Consider the following 24,901-nt stretch of genomic DNA (forward strand, 5'->3'; position numbering starts at 1 on the left):
AAAGAGGCACAGCCCACACTGCATTTGCATTGCATGCAGTACTTCACTGCCAGGGACAGAAACTGATTACAGAGTGTCACCTTGCACCTTGGACAGAAAGCCAAAGATGCATCACAAAGCACTTCTGGGAAAGGAAACTGTTCTGTTTTCCAGTCCATTTTGCTGGTGTTCCTTGACTATAATGCAGATTGTTGGAGCTGATGCATGTGAGTTATGAACAAAGGCTGAATTTTTACATTTTATGTCAGTGTTAGAAGTTCTGTACCAACAATGTATACTGCACTTGCTTGAGCAAAATGGATCAGCCTGAGTCAGTCATACTGCTTCTCGGCTGGAAACACACAGTGATGTCCCCAGGAAAGCTGATCAGGTCTGAAAGGCTTTTCCAGTGGTGTGAATTGTTAACCAGAAATCACTTTTCACACAGAGAAGAAAAATACATTTGTATTTGGCCACAAACAAGCCTTCTGTCCAAAGCAAAATACACAGATTCCAAACCTACATTCTGCCTACCTGTTGACAGCACAGCTGTATCAGGACTGTATCAGGGCCCTTTGACTTAGAAAGAAAAATATACAGGGGGGATTTAGGTTAGATATTAGGAGGAAGTTTTTCACACAGAGGGTGGTGACTCAGTGGAACAGGTTGCCCAAAGGAGGCTGTGGATGCCCCATCCCTGGAGGCATTCAAGGCCAGGCTGGATGTGGCTCTGGAGCCTGGTCTGGTTGTTGGTGACTCAGCACATAGCAGGGGGTTGAAACTGGATGATCACTGTGGTCCTTTTCAACTCAGGCCATTCTGTGATTCTATGACTCTATGATTCTGTGTGTACAGAACAATGCTGTGAGAAAACAAAAGCCTGTCAGGTGAGAGGTCCTGAGAGCCCAGAGTCTTTCACAAAGGCTGGTGCCTGTGGAACGACGCTGTGGCAAAGATGAGTCCTCCAGCTGCCGCCTTCAAAGGCCCATGGCAACAGCACAGGCCAAGGTCAGTGGCAATCACTGAGGCCAAGACCTTGGCTTTCATACTGATCAACTCTTGTTGGGTTTTGTCTTCCACTGGTTGATCTAGCTGCACCGTGAAATCATCTACATCTTTGGTGCTTCCAGTCTTCTGTTTGGAGCCAAACCACCACACAAGGAGCAAGGCACCCAGTGGTTTTTTCCCTTAGGATTGCACAGGTCATGCCAGCAGACCTCCATCTTGCTTCTCTGGTATTCTTGAGTGTCTGTCTGTCAAAACGGGAGATGGTCCAATGGTTCCCATGCTTCCCCATGCAGCTATACAGGTCATGCTCCAAAAATTCAGTCACAGTTCAGTAGATTTAATCATTTTAAGGGCTGCAAGGAGACAGACTACATTTTTCACTGCATTTCCTGAAAACATCATCCTCTTTGCACAGGATACTCCTTTAATACAGAAACCATACAGTAACAGTATGTATTAAAATAACACTATATGCTAAAAAGTTATTACAGAGGGAGTTAAAATCTTTTTTATAATATCTGAAAAATGTACCTAATTCTTCTGCTGGTCCTACAGTATCACCTGGATACAAAAACAAAACAGCCAGAGCTGCAGCCAATGGAGAGGGACCCATGGTGGGGCAGGAGAGATGCTGCCCATTGGGAACCCATGTGGAGCAGTGCCTGAAAGGTGGGTCCTGTGGTAGGAAGTTGCTGAGGTGGAGTTTTGTTGTCTATCAGGGTGAATCCACCACAGTGCCTTGGATATTCACCTGTTCCAATGCATTGTTTGTTGCAAAATTAAATAATCATTGCTGAGGAAGGCCAGCTTTTACTCCCCACCTCCTTAGAGAAGACAACACAACAAAACTTCCAAACAAGATGTTTTTCTTAGGAAATCCTACATTCCCTAAGGTCTCCCTATATATATATATATATATATATATATATATATATATATTTTTTTTTTCTGAAAGAGAAACGAAATCACAAATCTATACATAAATAAATCCAGGGAGTGCAGCGTTAAGGCAATATTTCACACATACATACATACACAGAGATAAATGTTTGCCTTAGCCACTCCTAAGTTTCCTTAGCATTAATTCCTGGGCATTAAGTTTCCAGGAAATTCCCCACTGGGATTTATTGTTAGCTTGCAAAATTGTCCATTGCTGCTAACACCATGTTCCTAATTGAGAATGATGATTTCACATAAAGAGAAGATAGTTGCAGATAAATTCAGGTCGAAAAGTAACTGCAATGAGCTTCTAACTTCAGTCCAGTTTCCTTATTGTTCACCTTCTAGAAAATATCACACAACCAACGCTGCTCACAGAAGAACCTGAGGAATTTTTATTCATGGTCATGCATAAATTTGCTGTGCCTCATGAAATGTAACCTAAAATCAGAGACTGGACCACTTGGTTCAGCTCAGCAAACACAGAGTCCAATCAGCACATTTTAGCAGAGTACTCACTAGAAGCCATTCATGAAAACTTCTACAGTTTGACAGAAAAAGCGTGAGGCAATTCCAGTGACACATATCAACAGAACCAGGATGTTAATGCACAGTTTTTAAATGTAAACACAGAAAAAACATATCAAACAGAACAGTAACAACTGAAACTCAGCAAAGTTTAGCAAAGATCCTTAAAGGAAGAAAACACAGGAAATAGATAAAGCAGAAATTTTGTTTTCCAAAGTGTAAGTATGTTCTCAGCATAATTTAAGTAATCCATTGCAATCCTGATTGCTACAATTGCTTAGGTAAACTTTCTGACTGCGCCTATTGCACGCTTTCTCCACAGCTGTATAGTAAGAGCCTTCTGTATCACAGATTCTTCACTGTGACTGGTTGGTCTGTAGAAGTTCAATTAAGTAGTTGACTTATTTATAAATGATGTTATTCATTTGCATAATTCTATTTTATAATCTGGGGCATATCACTCCAAGCTTGAGATTTCTTTTTGGCAAGTTCCATCCATGACGGCTGGTCTGGAGCAGCAGTACTGGCTTTCTTCAAGTGGCTGATTTCATCTTTGTCTCCCGGTGCCAATGACTGAGCTACTGTGTGTGAATAAAACACAGGTGCATTTCAGACAAGATTGCTGTGCAGCTATACGTTCTATTCTGTCATTAAAAACTTGCTGAGTCTTGCTCTTCAGCAGAAAATCTTTGCATTTCACATCAAAACTTCTACAATACATTATTGAGGCAATAACCACTTCGAGCAACAAAAGAATACATTTTTAAAGACTAATATGCTTTGGTTCCTAAACTTATAAAAAACAGTAAGATGACCTCAATTCTCTGCCATGCCCTGTGCTCACACCCGGGCCAAACAAGGGCACTCATTTCAGACTTCCTCTCAGCCTTCAACTCATTGATGGGCAGATAGGTGGTGAGCCCACATTGTTCTTGTGTGCTTAGAAAACCCCATGGAAACTGAACACTGTTGAAAACAGTTCTGCATGCATTTTACCTTTTACATTTGGGACCCAATCCTGTGAAATGGCTTGGCACTCTTGATTCAATTTCTTTCAACACTAGTTCTGACTACAGTATAATCAAAGTGGAATGTGGCACCATAAATCTCCAGAGTGCTGAGAAAACATTTCGCCCCTGGTGATGTGCGACCAGGGAAGGGATTAGGATCTAACCCCTACTCCTTCTCCAATACGCTCAAAGAGGATTTCTTCAGACAAGGTTTCAAGGTAAGAGCAATACATTTTAAGCATTTTCTTTCCTACCAGAGACGAAATGTGTCAGTGAATTGGTTCTTGTCAGAGGCTCTTTTGCTTCAGACTTTGACTCCTTCTTCTGTTCTTCAGAAGTGGTTTTAGGTGCCAATTGAGAAGGTTTGCTCCATTGCTGTTTCACTGACCCCTAGGTACACAGAGGGTTAAAATCCAAATAATGCACAGTGAATAAGTAAGACCAGGCTGGAAGAATATGAGCAAAAGGAGTGGATTTGATGCCTGGTATGATCCAAAGATCACATGGACTTATCACACACTGGTTCACTCCTCTCAATGGAACTGGCACCTGTTCAGAGAGCTCTATGGGTTTCACGTTAGCATCCATAATACTCAACTTCAAAAACTGAAACTATCCCTTTGTGTATCTTCTTATTTGTAACAGAATCTCCTAGTAGGTTGTTATAAAGACAAAATATATTCCAAACCATTTGGAAAGCTCCACTAATGTACACAGGATTTGCAAACAGCCTCGCTCTTTTTACCTCCCAAATTTTGTGGCTTAAGGCATTGAATTTTTGGAGGATTGAAGGTAAACTTCCATGAAAAGGAAATGAAACACATCCTCTCATGATTTCTCTTGCCAGTATCAAAAACTACCCTGAAGCGATAGTGCCTGGTGCCATGTGAGAGTAGGAGTAGTACAGTGGCACCACGCCTCACACACAGCAGTCAGGAGCATCTTGTCATATTTCTCTGCTAGCTGATACAGGGAAATGAAATGTATGGCATGAATTTTAGGGAACGCTGCCAACTAAAATCTGGAGTTTCCTATTTGACACAGAAACTGTACTTTGGGATCATTTAAACCCTTTGTGTTTTAACTGCCGTGACAGTGCTGAGTATTTCTGCAGTTTACAATCTTGCCTAGACATTTTATTAGGTTTTACTTCCTGTTAATCTAAACCACTGCTATTTTTTTCATCATCTACACATCTTTTTCTATTCCAGGATATAATACAGTAATCGGGTTTCTTATAGTACCATTTTAAGCAAGAAAGTAGGTCATTTGCACTGGGAATGCTAAACTGGTGTAAGCCACTCATGTTCCTGCATCAGTGCTGGGCTCTTACTGTGCATGAGGCAACACAGGCAGCAGCACTCGCACACTGCTGCCTCCATGAGCTAGCCCAGTAACAGGGAAGCCTTGTTAGTATTCTGTATTAATGCCAAGTGCTTCTGCTAGCACAGCTTTGTCACCTGGGAAGATCACTTGCTACTGGTATCACCTTTTTTGCATAGGATCTTTGAAGCCCATATTCTGCGGCACCACATTGTGCATTTCAGTTATATACAAAGAACTAGAATTTATATCTTGGCAAAGTCTGCAAGTGCAAATGCTATTTTTGTCCTGTTTCACTTCCCAAAGCTTTAAACATTGTTGCTCTAAAATCCTTCTAGGACTGGGCTCTACGTTTGGTGTTAGATCAGTCAGAAGGTAGAGGAGATTCAATGAAATGGTGGAGAGAGCATTGTATCAATCCCATTGCATTGAAAGAGACTGTACAATATGGTACTGCATTTTGGTTATCTTAGTCTACAGTTCACACCTTACCTCTGCTAAGTGTGCAGTGGGCACCTAAGAAATGTTACACACCTCACATAGTTCCAGGATTTTTTGGATATACAAAATTACTTATCTGAATAACCAGGGAATTCCACATCTGTAACACATTTATGAGAGCAGTGTTTTTGATGTTTATGGTTGTACTCATTAAGTATCTGTCATCATTATGGCATCTGAGTAGGAAAATAGCAGCGGATTCAAGGAATATTACAGAAATGTAATAATACGAAATCATTGCAAATTTGTATTGTAAATACCTCTGTTCTTTCCTTCTCTTTATTCTGTTTCTCTGTATCTGATTTTGTATCCAGAGTGACAGGTTTCTCTCCATCAAGCTCCTGCTCCTGCTGCGTTCCCCACTGCTTCTGCCTTGCGATGGTGATCCAGGCTGGCTCCATGGGACTGTCAGGCTCCCTTCTGGAGTCTCCAGCAATCACCAAAGACACACTCCTCTCTGTTGACAGATTATTTATATGCATGGTTATTTGAAAGAGACTTGTAATTAGCTTCAGCTCTCACTTGCTCAATATGCTGATTTGTCACATGAAGTGTGATAAACCTGGGTAAATAGGAACTCTTTTCAGATTGGTCTCCAGAGAACAATCCTCATGTTTTCACTAAGTTACCACTCTACTGGTGAAAAACCTTTTCTTATCCTTGTTCAGTTAGAGTTCAGTGTCACTGCCTTCACATAGGGGAGATTCAGGAAAGTCAATCAAACTTCATGAAATCACCCACTTTTCTGGGTCTCCCCTTCTTCCCCCTCCATTCCCATTCCCAAACAGCAGCAGCCAGTGCCTTAGTCTGGTTGCTGCCTTCTTGTGACCTTTTTAGCCTCTCTGGCACAGCCCCCTGTTGCCTGCGGCCTGTGTTGCCTGAACACACAGAAATACTGCTAACACTGTTGACACCATATTCTGCACTTGGGACAATCACTCTCACCATGCTCTACCAGAATGGAGATTTCAGCAAGACAAGAAAAAATTGCATTTCCTAGAGAAAAGGGTCAAAAGTGCTACTCTGTTTTTCTCACATTTGCTATTAAGGAACAAATGGTATGCAGAGGTATGGGAAAGTGAAATACTGCATATTCTAACACTCTGTGTAGGGAAACCTTGTCTGTAGACTGGACAGAACTGGATTGAGAGAAAAGCCTCAGCTCCTCTGTTGGCTCCAGCCCCCACTTTTTCCACTTTTTCTTGGTTTACACTGCACCCAAACCAGTTTTACAACTAATACAGAGCCACTGCATGGTTTATGTGAGGGATAAGAATAGTGCTAACATAGGGAAAGACAGTTTAACTTTCCCCAGGCACTTCTGGTCACCAGTGTCCCCAGATTTCTGGAAGGATATTTCAGAGCTGAAGTTAAGCATTCCCATTCCAACATCATGCATAATTCTGCCCCTTGAGAAATGTTTGTTATCAATTCAGCATCCTGCTCAGACCTGTGCTCAGCTGCTGTGCTGGCATGGAGTTGTGCCTCCCTGCCTTAGGACCCTGTGGAGGTGGCACACATTTCTGGAGAGCTGTGATCTGATTTAGAAGAATGTGGCCCCAACCCCAGAAGTTAGTTAGCATGAAAACATTGTAAAGCCTATGTCATCTAAAAACCACAAGAAGAGAAAACAAGATTTTCTTTAAGGGCAAAGGAAGACGTAGTGCCAGCTGACACGTGCATTTCCCATCACATTTATCTCATGTGATCTTGTAGGGAAACCTCTGAAAAGAAGAAGCCAGGAAGCCCAGTTGTGCAGATGCAGCACAGACAAAGAAGGGCCACAGGACACTGAAGAAGCTTCCCTCCTTCCTGCATGGCAAGTTATTCCGATTCTCTTGCGTGCCGTCTACCTCCCCTGTCTTTCCATGCCACCAGCTGTTCCTCACATAATCCCTCCCTTCTCTTTGCTGGCTGCCCTTGCTTCATTTTTGTCTCATTTTAGAGGATGATAATTTAATGCTGGGAAAGATGTCCAGTGTCATCTAGTCTATCCCTTCAGATATAAGGCAAGATGAGTTGCAAAATTTCACATGAACTGTATTCTAGAATATTCATCTAGTCTGTTCTTAAAACCCTCCAAAGATGGGGCAGAACTCACAGCCTCCCCAGACAATCTGTCTTCGCTGCTCTTTTTCCACTAGATTTTTTCCCCATAGAGTAAGCTAAATCTTCTTTGCTCTAATTTAAATCTATAACTTCTTTTCCTATATACTGTGGTTGTGAGCAGATTACTCACATTGTCCTTGTGGCAATCTGTTGTGCATTTGAAGATTTACACCACATTTTCTCCATTACTTTTTTTTTTTTTTTTTTAGCTTTTCTGATTAGTTTTATTCTCTGTATGCATTTGTAGGTACTGACTTAATTTGGCCCAAGTCTGGCTCCACTCTGGCACAAGGTGCCAGAATCAGGTGAAGTGGAAGGACTATTTCACATGCCTTGGAGACTGCCTCCTATACACATCAGGCTTTTCTGCAGGATTACCTTATTCTTGTTTCGAGTTTAGTTTTTGAGCTCTAGATCATCTTACTTCCCCTCTCCCCTTCCCTTTTCATATCTGTGCATCTGATTATTTTTACACAGAGAGCAGCACTTTGTACTTTTCTATAATAAAAATTCTTTTCAGACTATGTCTCCACTTTCTCAAGAGAACTCTGATTTCTATTCTTGTTCTCCACTGTGCCTACAGGCTTTCCAGCTTGCTAGTACTTGCAAATGTAAGAAAAATACACTTAGATCTGTCACCCATGTCCTCAAATATACCGAATAGTGCCAGAACTAGGATGGCCACCATTAAAATGACAGTGAAACATAGCCAGCACACTCAGTAGCTCTGCATCAACCCAACGAATAGATTCACCAAGACTGTACTTATAGGAGTGTCATGAGGGGATGTCATGACACTCGTTTGCCCTGCCACAACAGTTATCATTTGATTTGACTTTTCATCACCAAACCATGTTGTTTGGAACTTACATCCATGCTATCTTGTGGACATTATAAATAGCTCAGTTATTCCTTCCAGTATTTCTCTTTAAGTGGTATATTCCCACCCCTATTTTCCCCACCTCACCTCCTTTTTCAAGATGCACTACTTTCCCTTATTTTCCACATTTCTCCAAGACAATCACTAGCAGCTCAAGGACTACTAAACAGTCTTCTCTGACTATATTAGGGCTTTTTTTCATCAAGACCATCAGAACTAAAGCCACTAAGCTGAATTGATGCAATGTCTACTAAGATACCCACAATCACATTATCTCCTTTGTAGGTTGTGCCCATGTATCCACGTTGGCAGTAAGTAATTTGGGCAAAACCAATTAAGCACACTGCCAAGTAAAACTAGGCTCCGTGCTTTATCAGTTCCCAGATCACGCTGCTATGATAAGAGGATTGACTCCCACTATTGAAGGTGATGGTGATGTCTGGTGTTCCTCAGAGGCATCACTTAATGAATATCCACGCAGCAGTTAATATTACCAAGGTATTATCAATGTTACCAAGATGTTTCTCCACTGAAGCCTCCCTCAGCCTGGTCAGCCTCTTCCTGTAACTCCATCCCCCCAAACATTCCTTTTCGCCCCATGTTGAGGCCTTGATTTCAAGACAGGGCCCTGTATAGCTGGCACACCAACACACAGGTCCTTTTCCATCATAACTACAGCCTTTGCAGTGTCCCTTACTGTCTTTAATACCTTGGTCCTCACAAATATCAAAGCTTTTACTGTGAAAACCCTCTCAACTTACTCAACAGCCTTTCCTTGATAGCAGGAGCACAGCTTCTGCCTTGGCTCTGCTAGGGATGTTACTTCTTAGTCTGCCTGATTCAAAATCACCCTGTATGTTCTGTCCCATTTTCCCTGTCACACCACAGGGGCTTTCTGTAAACACCGACTGAACTGTGCATTTGCTCTTCCTCAGCTCCCACCAAACAATCAATACTGACAATGACTGCTATGCTCTAGTTCTATTTACCATACTGTGTGTAATGGTCGTACTGCTTCTGCGCTTCCATTTCTGTGTTATCTTTGTGTATTTAGGATTCCTCCTCCTATTGTTTTGATGTGCATTTCCTAGCACAACAGGGTTCCCAATCCCTCAGTGATGTGTCAGGAAGCTGCTATTACAACAGCATTTTCCATAAAGCAGATATTATAGAAGGAGGTGCCCAGCACCTGGGCTTTTGAAATAATTTTCATGATGAGAAACCAGACGTCCAAGTAATGCGAATTAAAAGGCAGCCAAATTAGAGCCAAATATGATCCTGGAAGAGATGATATCAGAATGCTGCTGTTTATAGTAGCAATGAAAAAGCTCTTTATCAACATCTTTAAAGGTTGAAAGATAATGTACCTGTGCAGCCCTGACTTGTGACAGCAGAGTACCATCACCTACTCTGAGCAGGATCAAGAGCTGATCTGCTTCTGGAATGGGTTTTCCTCTTTCATCAAGTAATTACATTTTACTCTTGCTGTTGTGAGTCTTTACTACAGGAAGTATGTCAGGCAGGCAAAGCAAAGGAAATGTTTTCTTCAGCAAAAAAAGTCAGATGCAATCTGCAGAATTTGCTACCTTCTCCCTTATCAGTCAGCTAAAATTACTGTAAGAGGAGGAAGAGATTGCATTGTATTCACAATCTACTATCTTTCCCATTGCCCAGAGGTCCCTTACATCCTCCTGCTTCCAACTGGAGAAGGCGGTGCGGCACTATACATGCATTGCTGTTTTAATGACTTTATGGTACTAGCAAAAGATGGTGGTGAAACAATATAGGACAAAGTATGGTAGAGAGAGTCACTCTCACAGTTTAAGGTTATCTGAGTCTCTCCAATGAAACTCTGGGGTTCTGAAGAGTACTAAGACACTGAAAGCATTCTCAAGAAGTAACAATTCACAAGAAAAGATGTCTGCACATCTTCCTCATTTCAGTGAATGTCTGATTCCCATGAATACATCCACCCTCCTGTCTTATCCGGTCATAAGGCAGTCAGAATTCTTTTATAATTCACCATGCATCAAAGCTCAGCATTTAAGGAACCAGCTGGCCACAGTGAAACCAAAAGAACTCAAAAGTACAGTCTAATTCCCATTTCTGACGGAAGTCACATGCACAGCAGCTAGCACAAGGGTTCCCTGTGGGTATGCTCTGCCGTCATAGAGTGCTGAATGCAAACAGAGGCATCTTCTACTGGAATTCATGCAAGACTGACATGCCATGAATGCTCTGTCCTTTGGTTCTCCTTCTGTGAAGCAGGGGTGAGCCTCTTGCTTCTATGGCACACTCCGAAAACTGAATTCTGAATTATATTCTTTGGTTCTTATTACAGTATGTTTAAACAATACACTATTCAACTCTCTATTTAATAACTTCATAAACTAATAAAGGATGTTTTTGGCAGTGATGTATCTCTCATTCACTCATAGGTTTAAGCTCATGATAGTTTCTTCTCTTTGTTTCATTGGAACAGATTTGGCCTGAGGCTTTTGGAAAGAAGAGCGAGCCCCTACTTCCCCTTGGGAAAAGTCACAGAAAATGGGAGGACACCAGGTCAGAACTTGTCTGCTCTGTGCCTAATGCCTCCACCTATGAACACCTAGAATTTAAATTGGCTGCGGAAGCCTGCTGCCTCTTGAAACCACACTCAAAAGCTTCCTCCACCCATTCCACCACAGCTACCAAGCACAGATCATTACAGGCCTCATTGCTCTGGCTGCTGGCAGCCAGGCCCATACCCTTCACCACTTCCACAGCTCTGAGTCTCACCACCAGACAACTCCCAAACCAACAGAGCCCTCTCTCACCTTCTGAATTCTTTCCCTCAGATAAGAATCACCCAAGCTCTTCTCAGCTGGATCTGATAACAGCAGGGCTGGCCCAGTGCTCCCTAAGGGGGGAAATTCCCCTGCTGCAGGTGTTAAATGCAAGTATCCATTTCCCTCACCATTTTACTAAAGATTTCCTTTTCCTTAGAGACTAGAGCTCTGCTCTTACAAATGAAATTTCTTCTGCCTAAATATTGTGAATATGAAAGCATACACTTCCCATCAATTGCTGGATTTATTCTTTCACGTCTATCTGACTGGCTGTGTGAGCAACAAGATGAAGATATGGTACTATTTATGGACTAAAGAGGATCTATGATTGATTCATTACTGTACATTGGTGTATGCACACACAGACAAGTGAGAGAAATACATGCCTCTTTCTGTCTACTGATGGATAGATATACTCAATATATTCAAATGTGTGTAAGGTTGTGTGTGTGTGCGCATTGCATACGTGAATAACCACAACAAAGACATATTTAAACAACCTAAGGTTTAGGGATTGATTTGTTTTAGGTATGGCCTGAGATACTGTACTTGTTTCCTTTAAATCTAAAACCTTCTGTGTGGACAAAATATTGCAGAGGCTCTTTTTATAACATTTAGATCCTGTCTCTGATAATGAGCATCTTACGCCTGTGAGGACTGCAAAGAGTGAGTGCTTTTGCCATACATTTGTGCAAGCAGAATATTACAACTGCCTGAAGGACATACCTCTGGTAACAGCAAAGCTAACTTGCATACTCCCTGTGTATTTTGAAAGCAAACATATTCTTAGCTAATCCAAACAACTATACACAGGGACATAACCCCTCCGTATATGCAAGTGTCAGTGTTTTGTAAGACCACTCGTGTGTATATTTCTTTCCACATTGTTATATCTTTGGTCAATCATGAAACATCAAGTCTTTAAAAATGCAGATGGCATTTAGTATATACCCTGCCCTAAATATTTCTTTTTGTTTATTAATGTACTACATGCATCTGTGCCAGGGTACACACCCAGTTCCTTAATTTCAGAACACAGAATTCTAAAAGATCTGGCAATATATTTCTGGCATTTCCTTCTTCAAGCTCTTTGAAGAATTTGACTTCTGGTTGGATCTATACCACTGATGCCAGGAGAGTCTTTTTTTACCAGAAAGTGCTATGTTTGCATTGAAGTCTATTTCACTGCTGGAAAGCAGCCATGATACAAAATAGGCTGACACAACCTAAAAACAAATGTATTTTGGCAAAAAAAAAAAAAAAAAAAAAAAAAAAAAAAAAAGTGTCTTCTTTTCAGCTATGGACAGGACAGCACTAGAGCAACATCTTTTATCCAGAAACATTTTCTTTGTCGCTTCAAAGCTCAAATTTCCTAGACAATGCATACCAGTTTCCTTCGCCATTACAATCATTGTCCCCCTCCAAGTTCCTTTTTTTCTTTTAGAGAATATCTCTCTGCTACAGTCACTGATTTTTAAATATTCTCATGTGCACATTCACATGGGTATTACTTACAGTTTTGCTCTTGTAATAACTTGCTAGCATGTGTTCTTTCTGCCTCTTACAGGATTTATAGACTATCAACTCCCAAAAACACAGCTTAATTTTTTTAAATTCTTGCAAGTACTTGTGCTTTTAGCTCTAGAAAAATTTATACTCCGGACAGACAGAGTGACTAATTTCACACATCCATTAAAAAGCCACCTTGCAGCTGCACAGAGACCAAACAAACCCCTGCTCATTTCCAGGAAATGCTGGTGGGCCAGACTGCTGCTTTCCCCTTGGTGGAACAGCAGCCTGCCTGCAACCCTCACAAGGCCTTTGGTACCAAGAATGCTGAGAAGCCAAAAATTGAGCTCCATGAACCAAACTGCTCCTGTTCATCCTGAGACACAGCAAACTGGGTTTCTGCAGATGATTGTATAGGAAAAGGGTATCATACCCTTTTGCATTATGATTCCACAGCATGCCTTCCTGTTGAGCTGAGGAATTTCCTAACACACAGCATGCAGAAACTCCCTGACAGTGTCAAGTGTTCCTCAGTAGCAACCACAGCTCTTAAGGTCGTTGGACAAAAAAAAGTGAGCAGTCTAGAACACCTGATCGCCAGAATTTGTTGTTAAGCCACACGATTGATCCCTGGAAGAGTGATGCTGATAGTGCTTGTCAGATTTCTGGCACTTACTAAGATACTCTCCTGAGTCACTGGACTGAGGCAATAGTTTCAAAGAGCTTAAAATGACATTTGCACAGGAGTACTGCACTGTCCCATAAAGCTGTTTTCTCTCTCATTGTATCCCATGGCTCAAGATGCCCTATAGAGGTACAACAGCAATTCTCCTGCGTGATGCTGCTTAATTTCCCCCTACAAAACCTGCTGTTGTGCCCAGATGACTGGAGAAGGTGGGAGTACCTCACTCACCTGCAGCATGTGGTAGCCTGCTCAGGCTGAGGTAGTGACTCGATCCCATTTCTAATGAGAAAGATCTATAGTGGCATAAGAAAGACCTGGAAAGATTCAGTTCAAGTTGGAGTAGAATGTTCTCTATTTAGAATTAAGCTTTCACTCCTGGCATGCTAAAATAGCAGAATGCATTACAAAGCTGTTCCAAGCTGGAAAACTACTATGATATAATAATAACAAAGAGGAATTAGATAAGACTAATTACTGCTACAGGCTAATCTGAATCTTCATGTCAGACAATACCAGGCCATACCAATATGCTGTAATACTGCCAGTTAGAGAGGAACATGTCTGAAACAGTGCTACAGGGCCAGCAGCACCAGGTCAAGCTCCAGTTGTGCACAGCCCTGCCAGTGAGGCCAGGCTCTTGTGCATACACACCATTTTGTAGAGAACAGCCCTGAGCCAGGGCCAGGAGTTTCCTTTGTCCAGAGCCACAGGAGCAGAGGAGTAGCCAGGAGAAATGTGCTCTCCAGCTCCATTTCTTTCCTTTCCTCCTCCTCCTGCACCCATCAGTGCTCAGTGCATTTTTGCTGCACTGTCTTGCTCAGCTTCAGCAAGTTATCTGTGGGGCCAGGAAGAGGTTTTTGTACAGAACACATGACCTGACACATTCTAATGTCTTCTTTCAGCTTAGCGTTTCCTCTCCCCCAGGCTTGGAGCCTGACCACCAGTGGAAAACAGCAACCTGAAAGGCTAGCTCTGCTGTGGCATGCAGAAACCTCATCTCCTCACATTCTCGACATTAGACTCATGACCAGACAGACTGGGGCAGGGAATAAGTTCCTCCTACAGACTGGAAAACCTAAAGATTTTTTCCCCCCATTTGGTCACTCTTCGAAAAGAAGAGCAGAGTTTTCCCAGTTATAATTGCTTGAGTGTACTTAACTTGTTTGCTGTGGTTGCAAAGACCTCAGATGGCGGTGTCGCCTTTTCTGTTCTCTGCCTGTGGCACACAATATATTGGTCTCCAGAGGACTAAATTTTTTAACTCTAACCCAATTACATTTTGGCTTACAATACAGACAACTGGGTGCAATTTAACAATCTGCAGTAGACTTGATCTTAGTCCAGCAAGCTGCGGGGTAGCTAATTCTTGTTTTTAAACAAGGATTGAGTAATGGTAAAGACGAATAAATGAACATGCAAGACTCATAGGAGACAACATATAAATAGTGTGCTAAGCATGCCAGGCAGTTAGCAGTATTTCTGTCTGAATACTATGGCAGGAAAAGGTCTACAGGTCTGAGTCATTCACCTCACATAGGGCACTGCCTTTTGAATTTCAGAAAGCAGCTCTAAACGGAGACATTTAGTAGCTTGATATTTCTCTTTTACAATACTTGCTAATACTCTGTATTTGTTGAGTGTCACTTTGAACATCCTATAAACAATACTATGAAACAGAAAAATCTCAGGTAAAAATGCCTTAGTTTGCCTGCTACTTCTTCCCTGCTGTTGTTCTGATAATCACATGGAAGAATGAGGGATCACCAAAGGCAGAGCCCTCAGCTCCAGCTCACCAGATTTGAGAATCACACAACAGAATGTGTGAATCACACATGGTAAGGTCATTCTTTATGAGTTAATTTTACAAGTATCAAGAGTCTTACCAGGCACTTTACTAGAATTTGGCCTTTTCTCCATGTCTCTCTCTTCATTTCTGGATTCTGGAGCATGAATAGTTTTGTCCTGCTTCTCCCTGCTTGCATTAGTATTTGGAACAGTTATGTTTTGAAAGACTGGCTTTTTAGGCAATGGAGGTTTGCTACTAAGCTGTTCAGAGAACTTTGCTTTGGATTTGATCTTTTCATTTAAAGAACCATCAATATTTGTATCGGCTGTTTTTTTGATCTCTGCCTTATCTCCTTTGAGAAATAAAGTCAATCCCTGATTTTCTAAATTAAATTCTGCGCTGTATCTTATAATTCCTTTTGATTCGGATGACAAGTGGTCTCTATATTTCAAGGACAGTGAGGTGGATTTAAGTTTTACTTGAAAAGGATTTTTATCTTCACAGATTTGCTGATTCTGAGATACTGCAGAAGAATCACTTTGCACCGGAACTGCATCGACAGCTGGAGAATCACAGTCAGCCAAAATTTCTGTAGACTGGCCCATGTTCTCAGAGTCAGATTCTGGCAGCAAAGCTTGGTTTCTGTCGCTACTTTTTCTATCTTCCAGATCTGATCTCTTCTGCAAGTCTTCGCTCAACTTCTCATTTTTCAAAGAGACGTTCACATTGGACAGGAAGAACCTGGTATTTAATGGATTTTCACACAATGAACCTTCTGGAAAGTGTAGGCTTCTGGTTTTAGGCCTTTCCCGTGCAGAGGAGACAGAGAACTTTCTCAAGGCACTGAGTTCATTGACAGTTTTTTCATTTTTCTTCCCCAAAATCTCTTCTTTGTGGACCAGTGACTGACTGTTCTCTTTATCAGAAGCAGCTGCTTCTTGTACAGTCTTTGCTTTCTCTAAAGTCTGGGAAGCATATGATCCCACCTGGGATGAAGAAGAGGGATGTGAAACATGGAATGAATCCGTGGGCTGGAAAGAACCTATGAAAAACTGCTTGCTAGACTCTGATGACACAGCAACCACCTTCTTTGACTCTTCGTTACAGGACATTTCCACGGGTACCTGATCATCACTCTGTATGTTCTCTTCTAACCCTTCCAAGCAAATATTACTATTCTTACTAGTTGAAATATCTTCTTCAGATGGTATTTCATGTGCTGAAAACACAGAAGGAAGCTCCTTGTTTCCTTTATTTAAAGTACTTGTTGACACACTGCTACTTACATCCCCAGACAGAACCAATGCTGCTGAGGAATCTTTTGGCTTTTGTACTTCTCCATCTGGAGCAGAGTTCAGAGAAGTTGTGGAGCCTTCTGTCAGCAGCAAGCTCTCAGACTTCACACACGTATCCAGCATTGGTTGGAAGCCCTTTGGTTCATTCTCTGGAAGCAAAGCTTCCTGTGCGACAGCAGACTCAGAAATGGGTTGAGTCACTGCCAGTGTCAAAGCAGGGGGAAGGTCCTCAGGCATTCTGGGCTTCTGCCAGGAAGCCACGTCCTGTGCTGCAGATGTGCCGCTAGGCACTTCTTGATCACTGGTTTTGAATACAGCATCTGGCAAGTCTGCACGCATCTCCTTTTCATCATCCTCCTCTTCTTCTGGTGTACAGCTCAAATCAGTCAGAGATTCAGACTGGGTCCTCTGCAAGAAAGAAATTTAGAAAGCTCCATCACTATGTGCAGATTTGTATGTTGCTGCTTTGTTTTTTGAAACACGGCATTTACAACCAAGATCTTAGACAGGAAGGCAAAACTTGCCTCCAACACTGAGCATGCTGTTTTCTTAACCTACGTACTGGGTGCATTTTTATCTACGAAGACTCGGGAATAATGTATTTAACCAATATAAAAGCAATCAGTGACATTCTTTTCTGCACAACTAGGGCTTTCATGCCTTTATAGATGGGAAGTTCATCAAAACAATGACCATTGGAGCATCCTTGGCACTTGATTCCTCTGAGCATACTGGATATGTTGTCTTGCTCTTAGGCAAAAAGCAGCATTTGAAAATCTGTCCCTTTGTGTTTTGCTACTCCACAATAGCAATAAAAATAAAACAAGCCATTCTTCCTAAAGAGTAAACCTACATCGAAGAAAGAACAAAAAACTAAGAAGCCTGGTAGGTTCTGACACACTATGCCAGCTGAGTATCTACTCCCATGCGGCAGTTTTCTGTCTGATCACACTGTAATACAGCATTATAATCTTTCCTCCTTTGTGCACAAGTCTTTTTTTTTCCCCCAAGAATTAGACTATTTCATAAAAGTTCATAAATATATATGTAGTTATCTGTGAGGTCTTGTGATTACATTTCAGTTAAGGACTGGCTAAATATACAGAATTATTTGAAAATATTATTAAGCTGCTGAATATGCATTTTCACATAGTGCATATATTAGCTCACTGATTCACTGTAGTTTGTTGGTTAAATATATATTTTGGATATGGGCCCTTGTTCTAAGAACACAAAATTGGCATTCTGAAGATATTAGGATTTCCCCAGTTTCTTGTTTCACAAGTGCAATGCAGAGACAAAGCTACAATGCCTCTTGTGCTTCTAGTGAGGGCACAGGAATATAAAAGAACATATAGATAAGCCAGAAGCAGAGTGCACAGGCAGGGTTGGCCAGGCAAATATTAATAACTGTATTATCTAAACACTGAAACACTCTTCATGAAAAACCAGGAGGGCTCAATTAATGTCAGTTTGTAGGTAGAATGGACAAAGCAATTGTATGAGACATGCTCCAAAAGTAGCACCTCCTATGTTATGATGTTGACCCAGGATGCCAGCGGTAGATGTTGGTGGTATGGCAGTGGAGGTTGAACCTTCCCACCAATATCCCATTCTATGTTGTTGCTGTGTGACAGATGGCAGCAGAGGGGTGGTCTGACACAACAGTGTCTGATGCGGAAGTGTGTGTGAATCAGAGGTGTGTCATTAAATTCCTCCATGCAAAAAAAAAAATGGCACCCATTGATATTTATTGATGCTGAATATTTATGGAGACCAAACAGTGGACATGAGCACAGTGAGGGCTGGGTGGTGCATTTTGCAGATTTTTACAAGTGCAGCATGCAGGCTCTTGTTCATTACTGGTAAAAATGCATAGCTAATGGTGGTGACTTTGTTGGAAAATAGTGTTTTGTAGCTGAAACTTTGCTTCATCAAATAGTGTTTTTGTGCTCTTTGGATCTGTTTTAGTTTCCTTGGAAAAAAATAGGAGGCATTATTTTTAGAGCAACATAAGTGTTTTGCTAACAAGCTTACAAGGGAGAAAGAGGTTTGATCAGGCAGTTATTGCTTTACATGATTTTCCAAATAATTGGCCTCATCACTGTGCTGTTCACAGCAGTGCTCTACCAAGCCCAAAGATCACACAGAGATTTTGAAAAAGAGAAAAAATGTCAGCTAAGCCACATTTAAATACAGAAAGAATAATATCTCCTTTGTTAAGCAAACCAATTTAACAGCTTTAATGTATTGAAAACGTTGGAAGAAACCACAAACAATAAAGTTCTTAAGGAAGAACTGTAAACTTTACTTCCTAGAAGATAGAAGTAAACTGAAGCTATGCCCTTCACAGTAAAAAAACCAACCAAACAAAAAACCACAAAGGAGATAAATGATGTTGTAAAATGATGGTTTAAAAAACAAGATCAGTAATACACTGTTCTTTTTCTGCAGAGACTTATTTTAAGTGTCTGTTGTGCATGTAAAGGCTCTAAAGGTTTTGCAGACAGAGAGAGGGCTGAATTCAAGAGTCCTAATGTACAGAATTTGTCTCCAGCTAATAGATCACCGCTTATTATTTCTGTACTTTCTGTAAGAATCAGTCCAATTACATTTGGGAACTGAAAGCATCTCCTCCATCAAGTCTGTTAGAGACTAACATTTCAAAAGATCTTTCAGACCAGGAAAAGTACACAAGCTAATTGTTAACACTTTCCAATTTTATTTATTTAAGTAAGAAATGAAACACTCAGGTCCAACTACCGCATCACAGACAAGATACTAAATTGTACTGCATGGTAAATTTATTCAATTGTGACACAAACTTCTGTGTCACAAGAGCTGACAAGGGATCTGATAATATTTAGGCTGCTGCTAGTCCCATGAAATAACAGCTATTAACAACCAATGAAATACCCATGTTGCAATATGCCTTTTCTTATCACATCCGAATCTGAAACACAAAGTCCAGAAAGAACTTCCTGTTTTTGTGTCATCGGTGATGCTTATTTTCACAATTACCTGAGAAAATCTTCTCATTTTACTGGACCTCTGGTTCCGGGGCTTTATTAAAAGCTTATGTTTAGCAGCAGAGTTATCCAAGCATGAGGAAAGCTCAGGTGGAGTTTCAAAATTGGCAGCAGGTGAAATGCTACTGTCAGAGTCATGGGGAGATTTCATTTTAGCACTTCCATGCCGAGGGTACAGCTGCCCATCTGTAGAGTGAGATCTGGAATGAGGACCCAATGTAACCTGAAAAAAAATCCCCAAGCATAAAATCAGACAAAGAAACCAATACATGAATATAACATTTCTTTAGAAAAGGGCATGTTTATTTGCATTTTAAGGCTGATGCTTTTTCCTTCTGAGATCCTTTAAAAAACATTGTATTTCTTAATGTTGCACACAGAATACTGGTATTAGCAATAGTGAATTTTTAGCCACATGACTATTAAGGTATGCTGTCCAGTGTGGAAGAGCAACTGATACTTATTTAACTAAAAGATCTAAAGCACAAAAATACATGGTCAACATGTTTTAGAAGACAGATTTATGGAGAATACTCTGTTACAGAGCCTAAAGGACTGGTTTCCTTTCTGGGTCCATCCTCCAGCTTTTGTGCCTATTATGCTCCTACCCACAGTTATGTCTGGTTGGAACATCTCTATCTTCCTAAACTGCATCTATCTCTTCCAGCTCCACAACACCCTCCCAGAGAAAAATGAATAAAAAATCAATGACATCAATGCCAAAGTCAGCTTGCATTTTTTTCCTCATGTACTTACATTTGCAAAATAACTAGGGAGTTTACCTGAAATGTAACATCTCATTTATAGACTATTCTGGGAAAGGAAATGACGGACAATTCCTACTAGTGGCCTGGAACTTCCAACCTGAACAATAATCCATCCAAAAAAAACTCCTGAGTGCTCCAAAGGATGTAGTACTTTCATAAAGCTGGAATTCAGCTTCCCTTGTGCTTCACAAAAACTACCCAACTCCCAGAGCTGACACAAAAAGGAGACTGAAAAAACTGTAAAAAATGACTTGAAACAGGGTTCTTCTTCTTTCTCTCTGATTCAGTTTTGGCAAATAGGCAAAATGATATTTCTAACCTATCTGTCGTAACATTAACACAACCTCTGACAACTCTTGATAAGACTCCCTTTGTAGGCTTGAAATTCCAGTTCATTTCATCAGAAAAGCTTTCCTCCTTTGTCATACTTTGTTCTGCTCCGTGGAAGGCTCTGGAAGTGGTATTTTATCAAAGAGGATGGATTTACATGAGAACAGTGTTGATTTTATATTTAGGTAAGGGAAAAGCAGCAGCATTTTCTGTAAGTAGAGTTTTGCATTATGCACTGCAGATAAAGGACATTCTGTAATATACCTAGGGTTTGCTACAGCTTCCTGAATGGCCAGGTAAAAACTCCCATTGATTTCAGGGGAGGCTGGATCCACAGCTTTCGATCATGCTTTCAGTTACAAAAAAAAAAAAAAAGCATCTCAGCCACTGAATAATGGATGCTCTCATTAATTTCCACTCTACAATATCTGCAGTGTAGTACTCAAACATGACTAATGTACAACAAACGATACGTGGCTGCATTATACATTAGTACCTAGCAGTGAATACATTGACATTTCAGCTCCATGACAAAGACACAGCACATGTTCTCTTTCAAGGCAAATCACTATTTGCCTGCCTTGTTTTTTTGGTTTGTTGTTTTTTTTGGTTTTTTTTGACTACTGCTTTTCCTCGACAACTTGCATATCTTCTCTCTGGCAGTGCTGAGCATTGGCGAATACACTGGAAAACTGAGAATCTGCTTTGTTTTTCCACTTACATTTCAGCAGCCCAACTGAATGCCAGCTCTGAGCTGACTGCAAAAGCTGCCTGTCTCACGGAGCCTGGCTCCAGCCAACTCTGCTGGAGGAGGTACCAGCAGGATGACCCCATCCCGCAAATCTCATACACACAGCTCAGCTGTCCCTCAGCTGGTACTGCTGATTAGCATGAGGAGAGGGAAGCAAAAAAGCTCCATTCCAAAGGAGTGGATGCGATCTCTTTCTTCCTGTTTGAGCCAGGAAGGATTCCAAGACACAGAAAGGTGTCACTGCTACCCAAAATCTCAGCGTTACGTTGTGCAAAACTTCTCATCCCTGTGAAGCGGTCTCCTCTGACTTGTAGGAGTGCAGCTAATTTCTGAATACTGAGCAGACCTTGCAGTTCAGGAGGAAAGCATTCTGATGGAGCTACTTTATGGCTGTACTCTGAAACTAGACTGGGATAAAGAGTGCTGTGAGCTAAATGATGGGATGTGTGGAAAAAGCTGAGCAACCACAGAGTCACAGTGGCATCTCAGGAGTCAGAGAGTGAGTCAGAGAGTGAAGTTAATGGAACTAAAGGGAGACATAAATCCTTCCTTAGCCAACACACATCTGGACTGAACACTATATTTACAGTCTGCCTACACCAGATTTCAAGAAATACCTCCTTCACATGTTCTTTTTAGTCTTTAAAAATATTATGACCTTGCTGCATATAAGCAGCTTTTCAAATGGTTTCATGTGGAATCCAACAAGCAAGGCCAGAAATCTTTGCTGAGCCCTACTGCAGCTGGCCTTAAAATACATTCTGCATAATTAGCAAGAAGTAGTCAGCTCAGGACTAGCTTCTCTATTTCCTCTCTGCATTTCCCCTCCATTTCTCCTACTATTTCTAGAAAGCACTCTTTCTTTTACCCCCCGTGTTCTTTCTACCATAACTCCAGCTGCAGATAACTAAAAGGGACTCTTCAGAGCCTTTCAAAACAGCTCTTTAATCAGCCAGAACATCTGACTGCTGATTGAAGAAAGTCATCTATTTGCTTGTACTCAAGTCCTGAAAATATCACTTCAGCAGAATTCCCAGCTTGTGCTGGCTCACATGGCCACGGTCCCACTAAAGACTTCACCTCTTTTTCCTGAGCAGTAACGTCAGTCACTATCGTCAAACTGTTTCTGTAGCAGTGTGAGGTAATTTTGTATTTAAACCAAGAGTTAGGGCAGATTTCGGAGATCAGAGGCTTCCAAGGCCAGGTTGGATGGGGTCCTGGGCTGCCTGAGCTGTTGGGGGGGGGGCAGCCCTGTACACGGCAGGGTTTGGGAGTGGGTGGGCTGTGAGGTTCGTTCCAATGCAAAACATTCTGTGATTCTGTGATCTAGATATTGTTCATGGCTCCTTAATAACCATTCTCCCTTAACCTGTGCATGTAACCTAACCAACCTTTACTGCAATTTCCCATCTTTAAAAAAAGGATACTATTTTAGTGTCTAAATCTGATTGGTTGCATTTGGAGATTAAATCACGTCTGTAAATTTTGCTAGAGGATATGAACTATTTTAGAAGGCTTAATTATTGTTAAAAGAAGATTACTAGATGTCAGAATTATGCTGTTAAACAATCATAACTTTATTCTAGAAGGACAGGCATTAAAAAGGCAAAATGAATGGACATGCACCTACATACATACAAGATTGTTTTTGCAGCAGACAGACAAAAAAGTAATATTTATGCCTTGCATTTCTTAGATGATTACTACACATAATTGCTTGGCTCTTAATACATTTGGCAGAAGTTACCTGTTCTTCTTCTTCACTGCCTGTTCCAGCTAAACTCAAAGAGCTAAGGTGCTTGTGAGAGTCAGAGAACTGTGGGATGGAATGAGGAAGAGATTCAGTAAAAGACGACAAATGAGATGGATATACTAGCAGAAATCATCTGCACAAAGCACACAGATACTGACAACATAAATTGTTTTACTCAGTAGTCTTAAAGATTAGTAAGGATACTGCAAACATGAAGTCAAAGACATGCAGATAAAGAATGAAATTATGTGTAACAAAACTACCATTTAAAAAGACAAAACAGTTTCAAATTATTTTATGATTCTTTTTTCTATGACAGACTAGAAAAAGATTAAAGATGAGAGCTCTCTTATCAACACGTTCAAGGAAGAATACAGATTTTTCAGACTTTTTAAGACTGACAGCTCTCTGTAGTTCCTAAAAAAACAGAATCTCCATGAATGTACACAAACACACTTTCTTTTCCAGTTCTGCATTTTCTGGAATTATTTTTACATTTCATCAGGAACAGAGATTTTCAGTAATTGTTTATAGAGACAGAGCACTTTCTATCTTCAAATAAGTTATTTCTGAATTGTTTGGAGGTAAAGTAGCAATGCATATAGCAAGCCAAATAGCTAATTCTGCCTCCACACATGGGTGAAACAAGTAATTAAACACTGTTTTTTGTCAACACCAGAACCACTCACTCTCATTGTCGTGCCTGAACTTAGCATTTCCTGGAACAAAGACATTTCTGGAGGGCTTCTTGGTAATCCATCATCCTCAGAACTGGTCCCAGCATCATCGGTCCTCTTTGCATGATACCCAAATGTAGGTGGAGGTCCCAGTTTCATCGTAGGCTGGAGTTTCATCTTCAGTATGGCAAAATAAACATGAACATGTGATCATGATGGAAGTTTCCCAAGTATGTTTTCTAGTTCAGGTCAGCAAGTTACCTTTACATTATCTTTGTAAATGAATAGTCAAGAAAACAGGACATCTCACATTAGAGATTCTCTTTAGGAGCCAAACAGCCTATTCATTTCACAAATACCTTTTCAGCAGAACTGAGGTAAGATACCACTGTCTGATGAATAAGCACAACTTTTGATTAAGCTGCAAACAGATATTATTTGCTAATCTAATATTTGACTATTAACATTGTAAAAGAAATCAAGCCTGGAAGGACATTCCACTTGCATTTGAAAAAAGCATGTTGTGCAAATTACCTGTAGAGCTCTAATTCGATCAGAAACATTTTCTTGAGAAAATACTCTTACTGGCCTTGTAGACTCTTGTCCAATTTCAGGGATGAAAATGCTGTCATGAGACAAAGCTCTGCTTCCCATAATGCCCTTGTGGGCCCTAGAATAACATAACAAACAGGTGAAAACACGTAGACTTCTTTTGCCAATCCTCTTACTCTTAACTCAGGTGGTCTTCTGCAGTGGAAGACAGATGTGCACAGCACTCATCACATCTGCAATTCCAAATCTCTCCACAAATACAAACTGTCATTCAGGTGAATCTATGCAGCACTATTCAGGTGAATCTAAGCACTATGCTTACAAGATCCTGTGCTCTACAACAAGATCCTTGGGATTTTCCCTTATGAGCCTGTGGTTATGTTTTTTCAGGGACATTATTTGTGGCCTGGTGAAAAGAAGCAAAGAAAGCTTTGTGGGTAGCTTCTCTCATGTTCTGACTCCTACTTACGATGGATGCAGCATGCAACTTATCTTAAAAATGTTACATGTGGGGGATGAACACCTTGTTTCTTCATGGGAATGTTAGGGGAGACATATGGGCAGAAAGCTGGCTGCTAGGAGGTCTTTTGAGCTCATTTTCCTCAGCTTAGTTCACAACTCAACTTAGCAGGGACCAGAAATGTGTGCATATGGCATTTCTT

The 24,901-nt window shown here is 40.9% G+C and overlaps 1 protein-coding gene and 1 long non-coding RNA gene across 6 annotated transcripts in view; one reads left to right on the plus strand and one right to left on the minus strand.

Moving 5' to 3' along the window:
* Window positions 1-2,049: 2,049 nt before the first annotated feature.
* Window positions 2,050-24,901, minus strand: part of CRACDL (CRACD like) — a 61,816-nt gene continuing 38,964 nt past the window's right edge. For all 5 annotated transcript variants that reach the window (XM_090127163.1, XM_090127127.1, XM_090127154.1 and 2 more), the window contains 8 exons: window positions 24,222-24,357; window positions 23,700-23,864; window positions 23,005-23,073; window positions 19,402-19,632; window positions 15,183-16,788; window positions 5,549-5,745; window positions 3,719-3,854; window positions 2,050-3,035 (listed from right to left, as the gene is read on the minus strand). In XM_090127163.1, coding sequence (XP_089983289.1) covers window positions 2,890-3,035; window positions 3,719-3,854; window positions 5,549-5,745; window positions 15,183-16,788; window positions 19,402-19,632; window positions 23,005-23,073; window positions 23,700-23,864; window positions 24,222-24,357 — 2,686 coding nt within the window. In that variant the 3' untranslated portion in view covers window positions 2,050-2,889. The remainder of the gene's footprint in view (window positions 3,036-3,718; window positions 3,855-5,548; window positions 5,746-15,182; window positions 16,789-19,401; window positions 19,633-23,004; window positions 23,074-23,699; window positions 23,865-24,221; window positions 24,358-24,901) is intronic.
* LOC149920040 (uncharacterized) lies at window positions 6,996-15,687 on the plus strand. The gene is made up of 3 exons (XR_016460533.1): window positions 6,996-7,107; window positions 10,760-10,839; window positions 15,590-15,687. It is a non-coding gene; the product is annotated as an uncharacterized LOC149920040 (long non-coding RNA).

Source organism: Phasianus colchicus, chromosome 1, assembly GCF_987193195.1.
Source record: "Phasianus colchicus chromosome 1, bPhaCol1.hap1.1, whole genome shotgun sequence".
Classification (NCBI taxonomy): domain Eukaryota; kingdom Metazoa; phylum Chordata; class Aves; order Galliformes; family Phasianidae; genus Phasianus; species Phasianus colchicus.